The sequence below is a fragment of the Paramisgurnus dabryanus genome, chromosome 22 (genome assembly GCF_030506205.2).
Source record: "Paramisgurnus dabryanus chromosome 22, PD_genome_1.1, whole genome shotgun sequence".
In the NCBI taxonomy this organism is placed as follows: Eukaryota; Metazoa; Chordata; class Actinopteri; order Cypriniformes; family Cobitidae; genus Paramisgurnus; species Paramisgurnus dabryanus.
The window spans coordinates 329,278-345,832 of record NC_133358.1 but is presented as its reverse complement, the minus strand read 5'-3'; the positions used below and the strand labels follow the sequence as shown (position 1 = coordinate 345,832).

The window sequence follows — 16,555 nt, the reverse complement described above, 5'->3', positions numbered from 1 at the left end:
CATGGGATGAGGATAATGAAGACCTGAGCGTGTGATGTGTGGGAGAAGCCTTTGCAGGACAGCAGAGGGAGCCATGATGACAATGACAAACATAACACAAGTTGGGAACACATTAATAGTTTAAATGTATAGATGCTTTTCAACATCATAATGTTGTCTATTAAAAGGATCAGTTTCAAATAGCACAAAGGTTAAGAATATTGAATATGTATATCATTAAATCTGATCAGAGCATTGCTTGTTTGTTCACAATATGTCTTTTTATATTATTTATAAGAAATGTGTTTTACAGAGAATGACCACTTTTCTTTTGTCTCTGTAGCAGCTGGACTATGAGAGCAAACGGCGGTTCGTCATTGCTGTAGAGGCCATTAATGAAAACATAGACACTCGTTTCCTCAGTGTATCTGAGTTTCGTGACAGAACAACACTCAAAATCATTGTAACAAATGTGGATGAGCCACCCGTCTTCTCCGAAACACTCTACAGATGGAAAGTTTTGGAAAGCACCCCAATCAGGACTGAAGTTGGTACCGTCTACGCCAGAGATATTGACACCAACAACAACCCTATCAGGTCACAGTTTTATTTGACCTCTTCGCTTTGAATTATATTTTGTAATTAAAATGTTTCTTGTAATGTTCATAGTCATTTAGGTAAACTCATACAGTAGTATATAGTTTCCATTTACCTTTGATGCCTACAGTGGATTGTTTGGTGAATTACGTCTGGGTTTTGTTGGTGTTTGTTGAGAGTTGGTTGTAGTTGGACCAGTGTGAATTGGCCTCAAGACTCATCACAACGATGTCCATCTAAGAAATGGCCCCAAGCCTATTTAAGTTTGAGAACCCTGCATTACAGCATTTATCACTGACTGACATTCAGCGTGCACTTTACTATATAATATTATTAAGGTAAGGCTATTGATGCAGCGAGCGTTTCAATCAAATATGCGAGTGTCTCTTGGTTGTTCGAGGGTCGGGGTTTGTGTGTGTGTGCCTGCATACATGCGTGAAACAGAGGCCCACGAATAAAGCCCAGGGGTGTTGCTGGTGGTCTGACTGACTGCAATTAATTGCGTTCATTTATTTTAATGATTAATGAATTAATAGTATGAGTTTACACGTTAACACTTCCAGTGCTAATATTTATATTTTATTTTTGTGTAATATTAACTCTTTCCAATTAAGAGAAAACGCTTCCCCGCCAATGACGAGATTTTCCGTCTTTCAGCAATACCGCTATTATCCACCAGGTGGCGCCCTTCCGCAACTTTTTAAAACCGGAAGTATTGCCCTATGGCAAGCTGCTGCATGTCCGTGTCTGTTTTAAAGATCGCTCTGAATGGGATCTATATGAAAAGTCCGTCACAAAAATGGAATTATCTCTGCTTTTTGCTCAAAATATGGTGTTTTTGCAAAAACCTACCCATATTCAAAAGCTGATTGCAAAAGAAGCACTAAAGGTAGGATGAAACGGTTTTTTTTTGTTTGAAAGCAGAGGGTCTGTTCTTTCATTTGGTATATTGTATGTTTATATATTTAAAGAAGAACATTTTCTGGAAGGCATTAAACTTAAGTGAAAATCATGAAAAACGCTGGCGCTGGCTGGCAACTTTTTTTTTAAAACGCTGGCGGTGAAAGAGTTAAGCTACACCTGTCAAATGTACTAAAACTTAAAACAAACCAAAATAATAGACATATTTTCCCAGTCCACATGTAAAATTACATTTATTAAAACAAATCATTAAAATGAATACAGGTTTCAAAAATGAATACAGGCAGCTAAAAAGCTTAAGTCAAAAGGCAGCTAGGCTAGGTTATTAATTTATTATTAAAAAGAACCGTTGAAAAAATACACAAACTTAAAATACAAAATCATTTAACAATTGTTCAAAAGTGTGTTCATGTGATTTTATGCATGAATGTTGTAAAGCTAATAAACCCATAATAATCATAATAAGTGTACAATCGTGATTATTCATAATCAGAGGTGGGTAAAATCTGTACTCAAGTAAAAGTACAAGTACTTATACAAAAATGTATTCCAGTAAAAGTAAAAGTATCAAATTGAATTATTTACTTGAGTAAGAGTAAAAAAGTATTAGATGAAAAAACTACTCAAGTAGTTAGTTACTCATTACTTCCGATCTGATAAAGAAGTAGCGCAAAAGCACTGAATTTCAGACTACTTGGAGGGTTTTCACAAACCTCTCCTTAAAAGTCTCATTGTTCTGCTTATATACAAGTAAAGCAGCCTATCTCAGTCCTGCAATGGGTACATTAAAATCATATAACGTGTAATTTGAGAAAAAATCTCAAACACACACACAGATGTTTTTCTGACGGTTAACTCTGTATTTATTTTCATGTTCACAACACAAACTTGTCAGCGTCTGCCTTTAAACATGCAAACAGTAAACAAAAGAGAACGTGTGTCTCTGTTTGTTATCATGTTTTAATATGAATAGGTTATTTTCATTGCCATTAAAGTGCAATTACTGAACATAAACAGGAGCTTAATAAAAATTCTCATTTTAGAATTTCATACAGTATGGAACTTATCTGTTTGTGCAAATCAACTTTACATTTACTATAATATATAATACATGTTTTTTTAATGTTATAATAATAATGTTTCTTTAAAATAAAACTTTATTCTTTTATTTTTATTCATTCAGTCTTTAGGAAAGATTTAAATAAAATACAATCCCGTTTTTATTTGAATGTATTTTCTACACATTAGTGAGGTGTCCGGATTTGTATAAATAAATAAATAAATGCAAGACGTCCTTACATTACGCTGTTCAGTTTGTTTAGTTGTGGGGAAATGATATGGAAATGTGCAGATGTAAACGTGCTGTTTGTATGGTTTAACTAACACTAGGTTTTGTCATCGCTTGCACAAGAGTGCATATGGCAAAAAAAAAACTCGGACAGTGTGTCACATAATAGTGTTCAAATAGACATTACTGACACATACCAGGTTGGATCTTGAATTCCTGTACGCTGAGATGTCAGCTCGTTTAACAAAGCATGCATCACATTATGAAACTCTTCTTTTTGACCTCTTGGAGTGAAAACATAGACCGAACTTGAAGCCACGCATGATCTGCCTCCGATATCTCGCACAACGCACACGCGCCCTCATCTGCTTCTCCTATAATCACGGTCACGCGCTAAAGGGTGATATAGCCTGTATCGCGAAACTTCCGAACACGCCCTATAAAGTTTAATAAAATGTATATATTCATTAATTATTACCATTTGAAAGTAGCGCAGTAACGCCCGCCAAATGTAGCTAAGTAAAAGTACAGTTTTTTCACTAGAAATGTACTTGAGTAAGAGTAAAAAGTACCCATCCTTAAATTTACTCTAAAAGTACTAGTTACCCAAAAAAAATTACTCAAGTAAATGGAACGAAGTAAATGTAATTCGTTACTACCCACCTCTGTTCATAATACTATAATTGTACTAACAAAATCCCGAAAGTCTTATGTTTATTGAACAGTGATATCACTGTTTTTGTATGAAGGCTAAACACGAAGTGAAGGTGAAATTGAATATATTTATACTATTTTTAAAATATTTGATATAGTTTCATAGGAGGAGGTTTCATAGACTTGGCAAATAATTTTTTTTAGCAGCAACCTGTCACAGACACGCTGTAGACATAAACTGCTTTTAAATGTTATGTTTTTTATTTTTAATGCAATTTCAGCATTATTCGCTATATTTATGGAACTGGTTAATCCATACACAAGTTGATCCCCCTTTTTTTTATGATTATAACTGACATCTAAGGAAATCCCAAATGCAGTATCTCAGAAAATAAGAATATTATTTAAGACATGTAAAATGAAATCTGCATCTCCATAAAGTTGGTCAGCAACAGGAAGCATTAACCCTCTGGGGTCTAAGGGTTTTTTAGGGCCCTGGGGAAGTTTTGACATGTACTGACATTTGTGCTTTTTTCAGTTGCTTAAAAACATATTAAAGGCAAAAGTCTTATAACACTGTGTTCATCACAAACTGGGCTAAAATATCATACAATCAACATGTTTGTATTTTTGAGAGAAAAATGTTTATGCGTGGTTTTTGAAAGAGCAAAATTTTTAAGTCTCTGATATAACTCCACAAAACTCATTCTAAACATGTTTTCCCAAGACTTTTCAAAACAGGATCTAGTAGTCTAGAGTTTTTTCTTCAAAATGATGTGAAAATCATATGGCCCACTCATTCACATAAAGCAAGATATTGATTTACAATTTCTAAGACACTTTTGCTTGGGAAAGGCTGTATGCGTGGAGGCGGGAAAGCTCCTGAATAATCAGCGATTGACAGCTGAGAGGCAAAAGAGTTGAATAATGAGCCACATAATGAGCCTTGTGGGGATGTTCAACAGGAATGTAACTTTCTCTGTAGTAAAACCATGATAAGGTTTACTTTTCAATATAATGTAAATACACACACATACACACATTATATATATATGTTTGGTTGGCCAGCGAGAGGTTTACTTTTGTGCAGTAAAAAGCTCAAAAGAACAACTGCCTATCGTTGTCTGGAATCTTGTAATAATTATAGTAGAAACACAACAAGGGACACGCGTGATAAACTTATCAATGTTTGTTTACAGCCGCCGCCATTACCTCACGTGTTGATAATGAATGCAGTAAAAGTGTGCACATGCGAGTGATCCTGTGTTTAATAAACTTGCTGTGCGGAGATATGCGCTTAGACGCAACTAAATAAGGATTGTACTGTTTGCAATCGCGTATTTTATAAGAATACCAAAAAACGCGTGTTTGTGTGTGTGCGTTCCCGTTGCGTCAACTGTTTGATGGAAGACAAAGAAAACACTCGCGTCTGGAGATACTGACACACAGACGCAAGTAAATAAGGATTTAGATGTCATGTTTGGTGCAATCGGATGGAACAACAAGGAATGGAGAGACTGGATTGTGAATTGCGTATCAATTGACTGCAGGAGGCACGAGTCATGCATATGGATGTTTCTGCTCGTTCACTTCAATGGCGTGGGGGTGTGGCGATCTCATCTCATTACAGATAATGAGGTAACTGGAGAAATACGGTACTTCTCCTCTTTCTCATACAGTTTACACCGAATGACAATATCTGTTTTCAATCTCACTTACATCATTTAAAAGGAGACAGTCCAAGCATTATGTAGACATTTATCTTTAGTTTCTATGACAAGTATTCGTTAAGTTACAGTTTATTTTTCTGACACGTTTCTGAAAGGACTTCACTGAGGGAGAGAAAACAAAATGCGCATTATGTTTATTTTCTTAATTTTGCGAAAAGCACAACATTCTGTTTTTATTGGGAGTGGACAGAAAAAAACTAGACACTTTAACGTTTTAAATGAGGTATAAATCATATCTGTATGTCAAAAATCAGCAGAGTAATATAAGTTTCTTTGCGGAGTGATTGAAAATAAAGAGTTTGCCGCCGTCGACCCCAGAGTGTTAAGTGCTCTAAAACTTCCTTGTATACTGCTGTGTTGACCTTGGACCTCAGAAAACACAGAGGACCAACACCAGCAGATGACATGGCAACGCAAACCATCACTGACTTTGGAAACTTTACACTGGACCTTAAGCAACGTGGATTGTGTGCCTCTCCTCTCTTCCTCCAGACTCTGGGACCAAAGGAAATGCTAAATTTACTTTCATCAGAGAACATAACTTTGGACCACTCAGCAGCAGTTCAGAAGCAAGACGCTTCTGAGGCTGTCTGTTGTTCAAGAGTGGCTTGAGACAAGGAATACGACAGCTGAAACCCAGGACCCATATTCTTAAAGCTTCTTAGAATCCCCTCAGAGAGCTCCTGATTCAGCTTAAAAACTTCTATGTAGGAGTCTTAGCTTAGAAGCGATTCAGAGTGCAACTCTGAGCAATTCAATTCAATTCAATTTTATTTATATAGCGCTTTTCACAATTGTTAATCGTTGCAAAGCAGCTTTACATGAGTAGATGTAGAGGAGAACATTGAAAATCAATACATAGTATAAGAAGTAGAATATAGCGGCTAAGGATAAAAAACCGTGTAAGCGAGCATATTAATAATGTAACGTATACAGTAAAGTGCTAAGTTAAGCCAAAGTTGGCTGACTCTCCCTGGGACTAAAAAACCCCCTAGGAGAAAACCCAATGGGAAAAAATCCTAGAAGGACAAAAAACCCTAGGGAGAAATTAATATTTATATTTATAATATATAGACACGGTAGGGATAGGAAGTGTGTAAGCGGATTAAACTGGTTCAGCCGGTGGCCGTTGGTCGTGCATCGGTTGGGCGTCACGTTGAAGGACAGCCAGTTGATTAGTGGTGCGATGACCTTCACAGCAACAGGAACTGGGTCTGTTTGTCTCATTGTCCTCAGGGTCGAGGACGAGACAGGGAGACAAAAACAGAATTCTATTAGCGTAGGGGCCGTTCGCATGTAATGCAAGTGTCATACATTATAGTGGTTTAATTCAGCTCGGTTCCAGACAGGCTAACTATTGCGGCAAGAGTAAATTACCCGTATGAGGTATGTGAGTGCTTTGTTCTAGACAAAATAACTACTGCGGGAAATGTACATTTACTGGACATTCTATGTGAATGCTTTGTTAAAGAAGAATGTCTTAAGTTTAGATTTAAATTGTTCGACTGTGTCTGATACTCGAACATTATTTGGTAAATCATTCCAGAGCTTAGGGCAGGGGTGGGCAACTCCTGGTCCTGAGGGCCACAGCCCTGCAGAGTTTAGCTCCAACCCTAATCAAACACAGCTGAAAAATATAATTGAAGTCTTCAGGACTGTTTGGAAATGACATTCAGCTGTGTTCGATTAAGGTTGAAGCTAAACTCTGCAGGACTGTGGCCCTCGATGCCCACCCCTGGCTTAGGGGCTAAGTAGGAAAAGGATCTACCACCTTTAGACACTTTTGATATTCTAGGGATAATTAAGTAACCCGAATTTTGTGATCGCAGTTTACGTGGTGGATTGTATTCTGATAGTAGTTCTTTTATATACAAGGGCGCTAGGCCATTTAAGGCTTTGTAGGTGATTAGTAATATTTTAAATTGTATGCGATATTTAACTGGTAGCCAGTGTAAAGATGCCAGAATTGGATTAATGTGGTCATACTTTTTAGATCGAGTAAGCACTCTTGCGGCGGCGTTTTGAACCAGCTGTAGCTTGTTTACCTGATTTGCATGGCATCCCCCGAGTAACGAGTTACAATAGTCTATTCTAGAGGTCATAAAAGCATGAATAAGCTTTTCTGCATCTGATGCTGACAGCATATGGCGTATTTTTGAGATATTTCTAAGATGGAAAAATGCTGTGCGGCAGACGTTGGAGATATGACTATCGAAAGATAGATTGCTGTCAAACATTACGCCTAAATTCTTAACCGTGGAAGATGGCACCACCGTGCAGCCATCTATGGGCAACTTGTAATCTGACATATTATGTTTGGAGCGATTTGGTTCAATAATAAGTATCTCTGTCTTATTGGAGTTTAGCATAAGAAAGTTATGTGCCATCCAGTCCCTAATATCACTAATGCAGTCTGTTAGCTTAGCAAACTGGTGTGTTTCGCTAGGATGTGACGAGATGTAAAGCTGGGTATCATCTGCATAGCAGTGAAAACTTATGTTATGTTTCCTGATAATGTCTCCTAGAGGTAACATATATAACGAGAATAGGATAGGGCCTAGAACTGATCCCTGAGGTACGCCGTATTTAACGGGGGAGTGATGTGACTCTTCCTCATTTACATAAACAAAGTGATATCGATTGGTTAGATACGATCTAAACCAGGCTAACGCCTGACCACTGATGCCAACATAGTTTTCTAGTCTATTGAGTAGGATTCTGTGATCTATTGTGTCAAAGGCTGCACTAAGGTCTAGTAATATAAGGATTGAGATTTCACCACGATCGGATGTTAATAGGAGGTCATTTGTAACTCTAAGCAGCGCTGTCTCTGTGCTATGGTGGGGCCTGAATCCTGATTGGAACTTTTCATATGTATTATTATTCGCTATGAATGTGCGTAGCTGGCTTGCCACTACTTTTTCTAATATTTTAGAAAGAAAAGGTAGATTTGAGATTGGTCTAAAGTTATTAAGATCTCCTTGGTCAAGGTTTGGTTTTTTAATGAGCGGTCTAATAACTGCTAGTTTGAAAGCTGTTGGAACGTATCCTATTTCTAGTGATGAGTTAAAGATATTTAGTACCGGGGTTGACACAACAGGAAATACCTCTTTAAGTAATTTTGTGGGAACGGGGTCTAATATACAGGACGATGATTTGGATGATGTGACTAGTTTAGAGAGCTCATCTATTGTAGTAGGTTTAAATGAATCAAGATGTTCGTATGGTAATCTAGTGTTAAATGAACTAATGGGTAGAGTGGTGGCTGCTTGGGTAGCTACGATGTTTTCCCTAATAGCCGTAATTTTCCTAGAAAAGAAGTTCATGAAATTGTTACCATTGTGTTGAAGTTTTCTACTGGTTTCTGTTTGTTCTTTGTTTCTAGTCAGTTTCGCAACTGTGCTAAAGAGGAAATGAGGGTTGTTATGATTTTCTTTAATAAGTGTACTGAGATAGGTAGATCTGGCCATTTTAATAGCCTGTCTGTAGTGTTTAACACTGTCTTTCCATGCTGCACGCCATACCTCTAACTTTGTGCTTCTATAATTTCTTTCCATTTTTCTAGCTGCCTTTTTAAAGGGACCATTTAACATGTCCGCCCCAAAAAAAATCAATTCATACTCCACACTCCAAACAGACGGGGGCAGTATACCTCCAGAAAAGTGAGTTGGTCTATTTTAATTTAGCAGCTGCAAATTTAGCAGCATATATCAAGTTTGATTTACATTAGCAACTAAGTTATCATTAGTCACAAAAAAAAACATTCGGTCTCATTAAAATTGCAATGTTTTCCGCTACGTTTCGTGCGTCCATTTGGTGTTCATTATAATCAAAGACATTTCAAGCTTCTTAGCTAATGTTACATTTTAGCATCAGCTTGGTAGATAATGGGTGAAAACCGGATCGGATCCGTGGGTAGAGCTAACTATTAAAGGACAAGTTCGGTATTTTAGACTTAAAGCCCTGTTTTCAGATTGTTTATGGTCAAATAGACAGGTTTTGACTGAAATTTCGACATTTTCGGCTGCCCTGACAATTTTCGCGTGTTTGTGTTTCAGCTCAGACCTCTACAATGGGTTTAATGGTGCACTTGAACAATCCTTCCTAAAATGCATTAAACTTTCGTTTACAAAGACGTGAAACTCACCGAGTGGTCAGGGGTGTTCACTGGTATGCTCACACAAAAATCGCTCCAAAAGACGCATTCCAACAGGTTTTATCGTAGTTTTTACCAACTCCATTGACTGTATTAGACGTCCTGTGAGGTACGGTATTACTCCGCGCCGGGAACTTTGTTTCTATTCTTGCAATTGGCAAAGGCGGTTTAGCGCCACCACCTGGGCTGGAGTATCTATTATTCAAGCTCTAAGCGGAAGAATGTACGGGTGTGAGGCGTTTGGGGAAATAGGTCCACAAGTTAACACTCTGGGGTCGGCTGCGGCGCGGGCGCCGCAAACTCTTTATTTTTCGATCACTCCCCAAAGAGACTTAGATAACTCTGCTGATTTTTGACATACAGATATGATTTATACATCATTTAAAACGTAAAATTGTCTAGTTTTTTTCTGTCCACTCCCAATAAAAACAGCATGTTGTGCTTTTCGAAAAATTAAGAAAATAAACATGATGCGCGTTTTGTTCTCTCTCCCTCAGTGAAGTCCTTTCAGAAACACGTCAGAAAAATGAACTGTAACTTAACGAATATTTGTCATATAAACAAAAGATAAATGTCTACATAATGCTTGGAATGTCTGCTTTTGGAAGATGTAAGTGAAATCGAAAACAAATATTGTAATTCGTTGTTAACTGTATTAGAAGAGAGAGATGTACCGTCTTTCTTCTGTTGCTTCATTATCTATAATGAGCCACGCCCCGCTCCATTGAAGAAAAGAGCAGAGATCATCCATATTCATTAGTCAACCCCACAGTCAATGGACATTCCATTCCATCTCTGCAGCCAGCCATTCACTGCTGTGTTGAGTTTTAATCCGAGTGCTGGAAACATGACATCTACTTGTTTACTCGTGACTGTAACTAAAGTTATCTCCAGACGCGAGTGTGACTCGATCGACGTCCAAACGCACACACAAACACACAATGCCTCATATTTGAAGCGCTTTGTGGTATCATTATAAAAGATGCGATTGCACACATCACATACTTGTTTACTCGCGCCTAAATCTCCAGACAGACGCGAGTGTGTGTGCTTCGTCAGTGTGACGGGATCGATGTCCGACATATAAATCCTTATTTACTTGCGGATGTGTGTCAGTTTCTCCAGACGCGAGTGTTTTCTTTGTCTTCCGTCAAACAGCTGAGGCGACGGGAACGCACATACACAAACACGCGAGTCAGGAAACTCGACGCGCTTTTTGGTATTCTTATAAAATACGCGATTGCAAACAGTACAATCCTTATTTATTTGCGTCATATCTCCGCACAGCAAGTTTATTAAACACAGGATCACTCGCATGTGCACACATTCACTGCTTTCATGATCAACACGTGAGGTAATGGCGGCGGCTGTAAACAAACATTGATAAGTTTATCACGCGTGTCCCTGGTTGTGTTTCTACTATAATGATTACAAAAACACAAATAGGAGTCCAGACAACAATAGGCAGTTGTTCTTTTGAGCTTTTTACTGCACAAAAGTAAACCTCTCGCTGGCCAACCAAACACTAACCCTGTGTTGAAGTGTGTTCATTTTACGATGGCCAAACAGTATCTTTACCAGGATTAGGCTACCATGGATTTTAAAAGGTAACTTATACTTGTGAAATGAATAGAAAATATTTCAATAGAAATATATATATATATATCACTGATTATTCAGGAGCTTTCCCGCCTCCACGCATACAGCCTCTCTCAAGCAAAAGTGTCTTAGAAATTGTAAATCAATATCTTGCTTTATGTGATTGAGTAGGCCATATGATTTTCACATCATTTTGAAGAAAAAACTCTAGACTACTAGATCCAGTTTGGAAAGTCTTGGGAAACATGTTAAGAATGAGTTTTGTGGAGTTATATCAGTGACTTAAAAATTTTCCTTTTTCAAAAACCACGCATAAACATTTTTCTCTCAAAAACACAAACATGTACATACATGTTGATTATATGATATTGTAGCCCAGTTTGTGATGAACACAGTGTTATGAGACTTTTGCCATTAATATGTTTTTAAGCAACTGAAAAAAGCACAAATGTCAGTGCATGTCAAAACTTCCCCAGGGCCCTAAAAACCCCTTAGACCCCAGAGGGTTAACAACGAATGCTAAAACAGCTGTTGGAAAGCATCTTTTGCAGCGATTTTTGTGTGAGCATATCAGTGAACACCCCTGACCACTCGGTGAGTTTCACGTCTTTGTAAACGAAAGTTTAATGCATTTTAGGAAGGATTGTTCCAGTGCACCATTAAACCCATTGTAGAGGTCTGAGCTGAAACACAAACACGCGAAAATTCTCAGGGCAGCCGAAAATGTCGAAATTTCAGTCAAAACCTGTCTATTTGACCATAAACAATCTGAAAACAGGGCTTTAAGTCTAAAATACCGAACTTGTCCTTTAAACGCTAACAGCTAAGGATGCGCAATAATTTGCATGCGATAGTCATTGCGCTTCTCGTCAGTGAAGCCGGTTTCTTGATTAAAAGTGAATCACCATCAGCTGCACAAAGCCGTAGTTCATGTACAAGCTGAGCATAGGTTATCGCAATGCCTATTATAAGTGAACTTCTAGCGAAATACTAACAGCATCTTACTTACCAATCGAAAAGAAATGTTGTCATTTCGGAGTCGAACCTCATTTCTTTCATGTCCATTAGTTGTCTCCAGCGATGAAAAGCAGTGCCAGTATTTACTCTGGTTCGGTTACTTTATTTATCATATTTTATTTGTGATTCCGAGCGCGTTGTTCCCTGCAGCAAATGTTTGTGGTAGTGGTAAATGTCTCTTGCTTTAGCCATTCTTCCGCTCTCTTCCCTGAACTGAAATACGTCCGAAACCCCTATTGCAAGGCAGGAAGGCATCAAGGCATGTCCGAATCCATGGCTGTCCGAATTGCATTTCTCTGAGCTGCTTTCATGAATCTTAAGCCAACAAGTCGGCTGCCTTAGTTTTCGGACGCAGCGGTATTAGTAGAGGGCTGTTCTCCCACACATGCGACTTATTCGTGTATTGCAGTTTGGCTGGCGGTTATGTGCGTGGCCCGCATACCGCCTCCCATGGTCGAAACTGGTATTACAACACCAGTCGGGCTGTAGCTAGTAATTTAGCATGCTAATTCAGATTGATATTTCTGCAGCACTATACCTTGTCATTTTTTTAATGACACCTTTGCCCTTATTTCTTCTCATTCTTTTGATACGTGTAGCTAATTTTTTAAAATCTTTTACCTCAATTATTACAAATGGCACCTTTAAGGGCTGCGGTGTGATAGTCATACCATGGAGCTGGCGGTTTTTCTTTGATTCTCTTTTTTCGAATGGGAGCAACGGCCTCCAATGTGTTAGAACAGACATTGTTCAGGTTTTCTATTACAATATCTAGATCGTCACAGTTATCTGCTACATGTTTCATTTGGGACAGGTCTGGAAGAGTGCTAATAAAGCTATCTTTAGTGGTGGAAATTATTGTTCTGGCTAGTCGGTAGCATGTTGTGGATCGAGCAATCCTATCTAGAAGTACAGTGTATGACACAAGGTAATGGTCAGAAACTGCATCACTCTGAGGTGATATTTCGATGTCATTAATATTGAGTCCGAGTGACAGATTTAAGTCTAATGTGTGCTTACGAGTATGCGTGGGCCCTGTCATGATTTGTCTAATATTGAGAGAATTCAGAACATCCATAAACGCACGTCCTAATGCATCTTATGGGTTATCCACATGGATATTAAAATCACCAACGATAAGATCTTTATCTACAGTGACTACAAGCTCAGACAGGAAATCTGCTATTTCTTTAAGGAAATCTGCATGGTGGCCCGGAGGTCTATAGATTATAGCTAAGGCAAAAGAAAGCTGTTTGTTGTTACGATCAGTTATTTCCATATTTTACACCATTATTTCAAATGATTAAAATTTTAGATTCGATTTATGGTTTACTTAAAAAAAAATTGTTGTATATTGTAGCTACACCACCCCCTCTCCCCTTTAATCGAGGTTCGTGTTTATAATAGTAGTCTTGTGGGGTGGAGTCTTTTAGAGTGCATCTAAGTTTTGGTCAGTAATTATTTCATTAACAATAGGCTCTTTATTGGTAAGCGATCTAATGTTTAGAAGGCCGAATTTTAGCATTCGAGGTTCATCTGTTAATGTATTGTTTTCTAATTTTATGTTAATCAGATTTGTACCAGATGTGGCAAGCGGTGCTCTGTATTTGTTTGTTCAGGGAACAGATACAGTTGAGACAGACGGTTAAGCCGATCCGTCTGTTTCCTGGCCTGGGCCCTAGGTAGTCAGACTATATCAGAATTAGGGTTAGACTATTGATCAGATTTCAAGTGAGTATAGCACTTCCTTCCGAGGACAGATGAAGGCCATCTCGGGTTGGGAGGAATGGTCTCCCCAAGAAATGCTTCCAATTGTCTATAAACCCTACATTATGCTGAGGGCACCACTTTGACATCCAGCCGTGAAGTGACACTAATCTACTGGGCGTTTCATCTCCCAGGTAGGCAGGGAGGGGAGCATATTACATTGTCTGACATTGTTTTTGCAATTTCACACATCTCTTTAATAGTATCTTTGGTGATTTCCGACTGGCGGAGCCTGGTGTCATTCGTGCCAGTGTGAATAATAATCTTAGAAAACTTGCACTTAGCATTAGCCAGCACTTTAAGTTTGGATCTAATGTTAGACGTTCTGTCTCCTGGTATACAGTCGACTATGGTGGTTGGTGCCTCAATGTTAATGTTCCTGAGTATAGAATCTCCAATGACCAGGGCACTTTTAACAGACGTTTCAGCTGCTGTGCTGCTTAGGGGATCGAATCTATTAGAAATTATTGTAGGGGTCTTATATGGACGCCGTATATGACTATGTCGCCTGACAGTCACCCAGTTAGTCTGCCGACTTGACTCTGATGTCGGAACCGAGCCATGTGTATTTCGATAAACACTATGCGCGCTCAATACAGTATTTGTAATATTTGCATCTGATGTCGGAACCGAGCCATTAGTATTTCATTTAACACTATGCTCGCTTGATACAGTATTTGTAATTTTAACATTAGCAGTCTTACTATCCTCAACTAGCGTTCGGATGCGAGATTCTAGTTCAGCAACCTTCTCAGTCAGTCTTACGTCAGTACACTTAGTGCATGTAAACCCCTCTATGTTAACGGCAGAAGCTAAACTATACATGTGACAAGTAGTACATGTTACAATAACAAGCGGAATCTTACCGCTTTCAAGCTGGGCGATGGCGTCTCCATTCACCCGAACGCGGTCCGTGAAGCTGCATCGCGTAGGGTGCTCGCTTGTTGCACGCCTCTGTCGCTTGTGGACGTCTGGAGCCATGGTGAAGTGGGCGCTGTACCTCCCGTTGGATCTGCGAAAACCGGGTATCAACTATTCCACAGCTTCCCGATCAGGTGAGGACAGGTCTGAAAAGCATACATTAGATGAATCCGCCATTAGATCTGCAAATGCTAGCTTTAAGCTAAGTAGGATTTAGTTGATGAACTTGACGGAGCTCCGATGCACGATGCACGCAGCCTTGCGTCTCTCTCGGTTGCGTCTCTCTCTGTTGCGTCTCTCTCTGTTTCTCCCGCAGGCAAGGCTGTAGGCAGAGATTAGTATTCGTGTGATGTGGAAGTGTTCGTGTGACGTGAAAAAAGTCAGGCAGGAGACTCATTTCAGCGATTCAGAGTCAACTCCCTACTTTAGAAGCCAATAACTTTATTAATCAAGCACTTTTTGGTTCAACTACTTTGCACATTGTTTACAGTGATGGACAGCTACATGACACACTGCAATACAGGTCAGTTTCGATTTTGGATCTGTGTGGCTCTTTAATGAAAACAAGTCGCACAGGTAGAAAAAAAAACTGGCAAAATGCAACTATTTACTCGCAGTCTGGAGCCCTGAAACCCATACTAAACATGTTAAAAAACCTCAATCTTGTACTCTAAAATCTTTTCTTCAAAATTATGAGATTGACACCTGAGGAAACAAAGACTTGCATAATGAGCCACATAATGATCCTTTCTGGCAGGAATGTGAAAACTGTCAGAAAGAATTTTAGCCAGCAATCATTAGTGTGTAGCAAATTCAAAACAACAGTAACAATTATGCTAATGTTAGCTGTTTTCATATCGTAAGTGCTGAGGGGTTAGTTGCAGAGGTGGAAAAAGTACTAAAATATGGTACTCAAGTAAAAGTAAAGTTACTTTAATACTATTTTACTTAAGTAAAAGTAAAGTTACTGGTCTAAAAATCTACTCAAGTAAAAAGTAAATCATTTTAACTTTACTCAGAGTAAAAGTTACTTTTTTTTACAGCGGGAAAAGGTGGAGGATTCTAGTATAGTTCAAAAACGACAAGGGAATATAAATCTCAAACTAGTTATTTTTAATTGTAGGAACATCTTTACAATTTAAGTGCAATAACGAAAAGTTAATAAAATAAAACGCTTTTTTAAACTAAAAAAAATGTATGGAATTATTTTATGATTTTACATTTGAGTTATGCATTTTTGAAGGTGGTCAGCAGCTTGTAAATACAATCACTATAGTAAGGTTGTAATTGATGTATTGCTGGTAACATACATTATTTTATTAAACTATATATCTAGTTAAAATGAGCATATAATGAGATGAGTGCCATGTCATACTTTTGACACGTTTATTGTCTTCTAGCTTCCCTGGGTACCTGATGTCAGACCTTTATTCTTCTCTCTCTCTCTCTCTCTCTCTCTCTCTCTCTCTCTCTCTCTCTCTCTCTCTCTCTCTCTCATGTCTAATGACCTGTGCATTCTCGAGGACGCGAAGCTGCTAGACTGCGGAGGATAATGCGCATTGTATTAAAAACGCGTCGTGCAAAGAGCGGTAAAACCCGGTCTGCAATTTCGTACTCGAGAGCATGAATCCTACCTTTCATAGGAATGAAACACTCGCTTCACTTCAGTGGAAAGTGGTCGCTTAAATGTGACCAGGGGTTTCTTTCATAAGATTTGAACTGAGGCGGGTCTGCATTAGCGCGCGCCTGTCTCGTCCGTCTTCATGGTTCTTTTTGCGCGTTCCCCCGCCTATCAATCATCCGTTGCGCGTCTTTATCACCTTGCTTTAAAAAAAAATTTACTCAGTAATGGATATGATTTAAAATGTAGCGAAGTACAATACTTCAAACAAAACATACTTAAGTAAAAGTAAAAGTAAAGATTTT

General features: G+C 38.6%; 1 protein-coding gene across 2 annotated transcripts in view; it reads left to right on the top strand.

The window, feature by feature from the left end:
- cdh19 (cadherin 19, type 2) overlaps window positions 1-16,555 on the top strand; it is a 377,589-nt gene that overhangs the window by 203,978 nt on the left and 157,056 nt on the right. For both annotated transcript variants that reach the window (XM_065287947.2, XM_065287949.2), the window contains exon 7: window positions 323-576. In XM_065287947.2, the coding sequence (XP_065144019.1) occupies window positions 323-576 (254 nt within the window). The remainder of the gene's footprint in view (window positions 1-322; window positions 577-16,555) is intronic.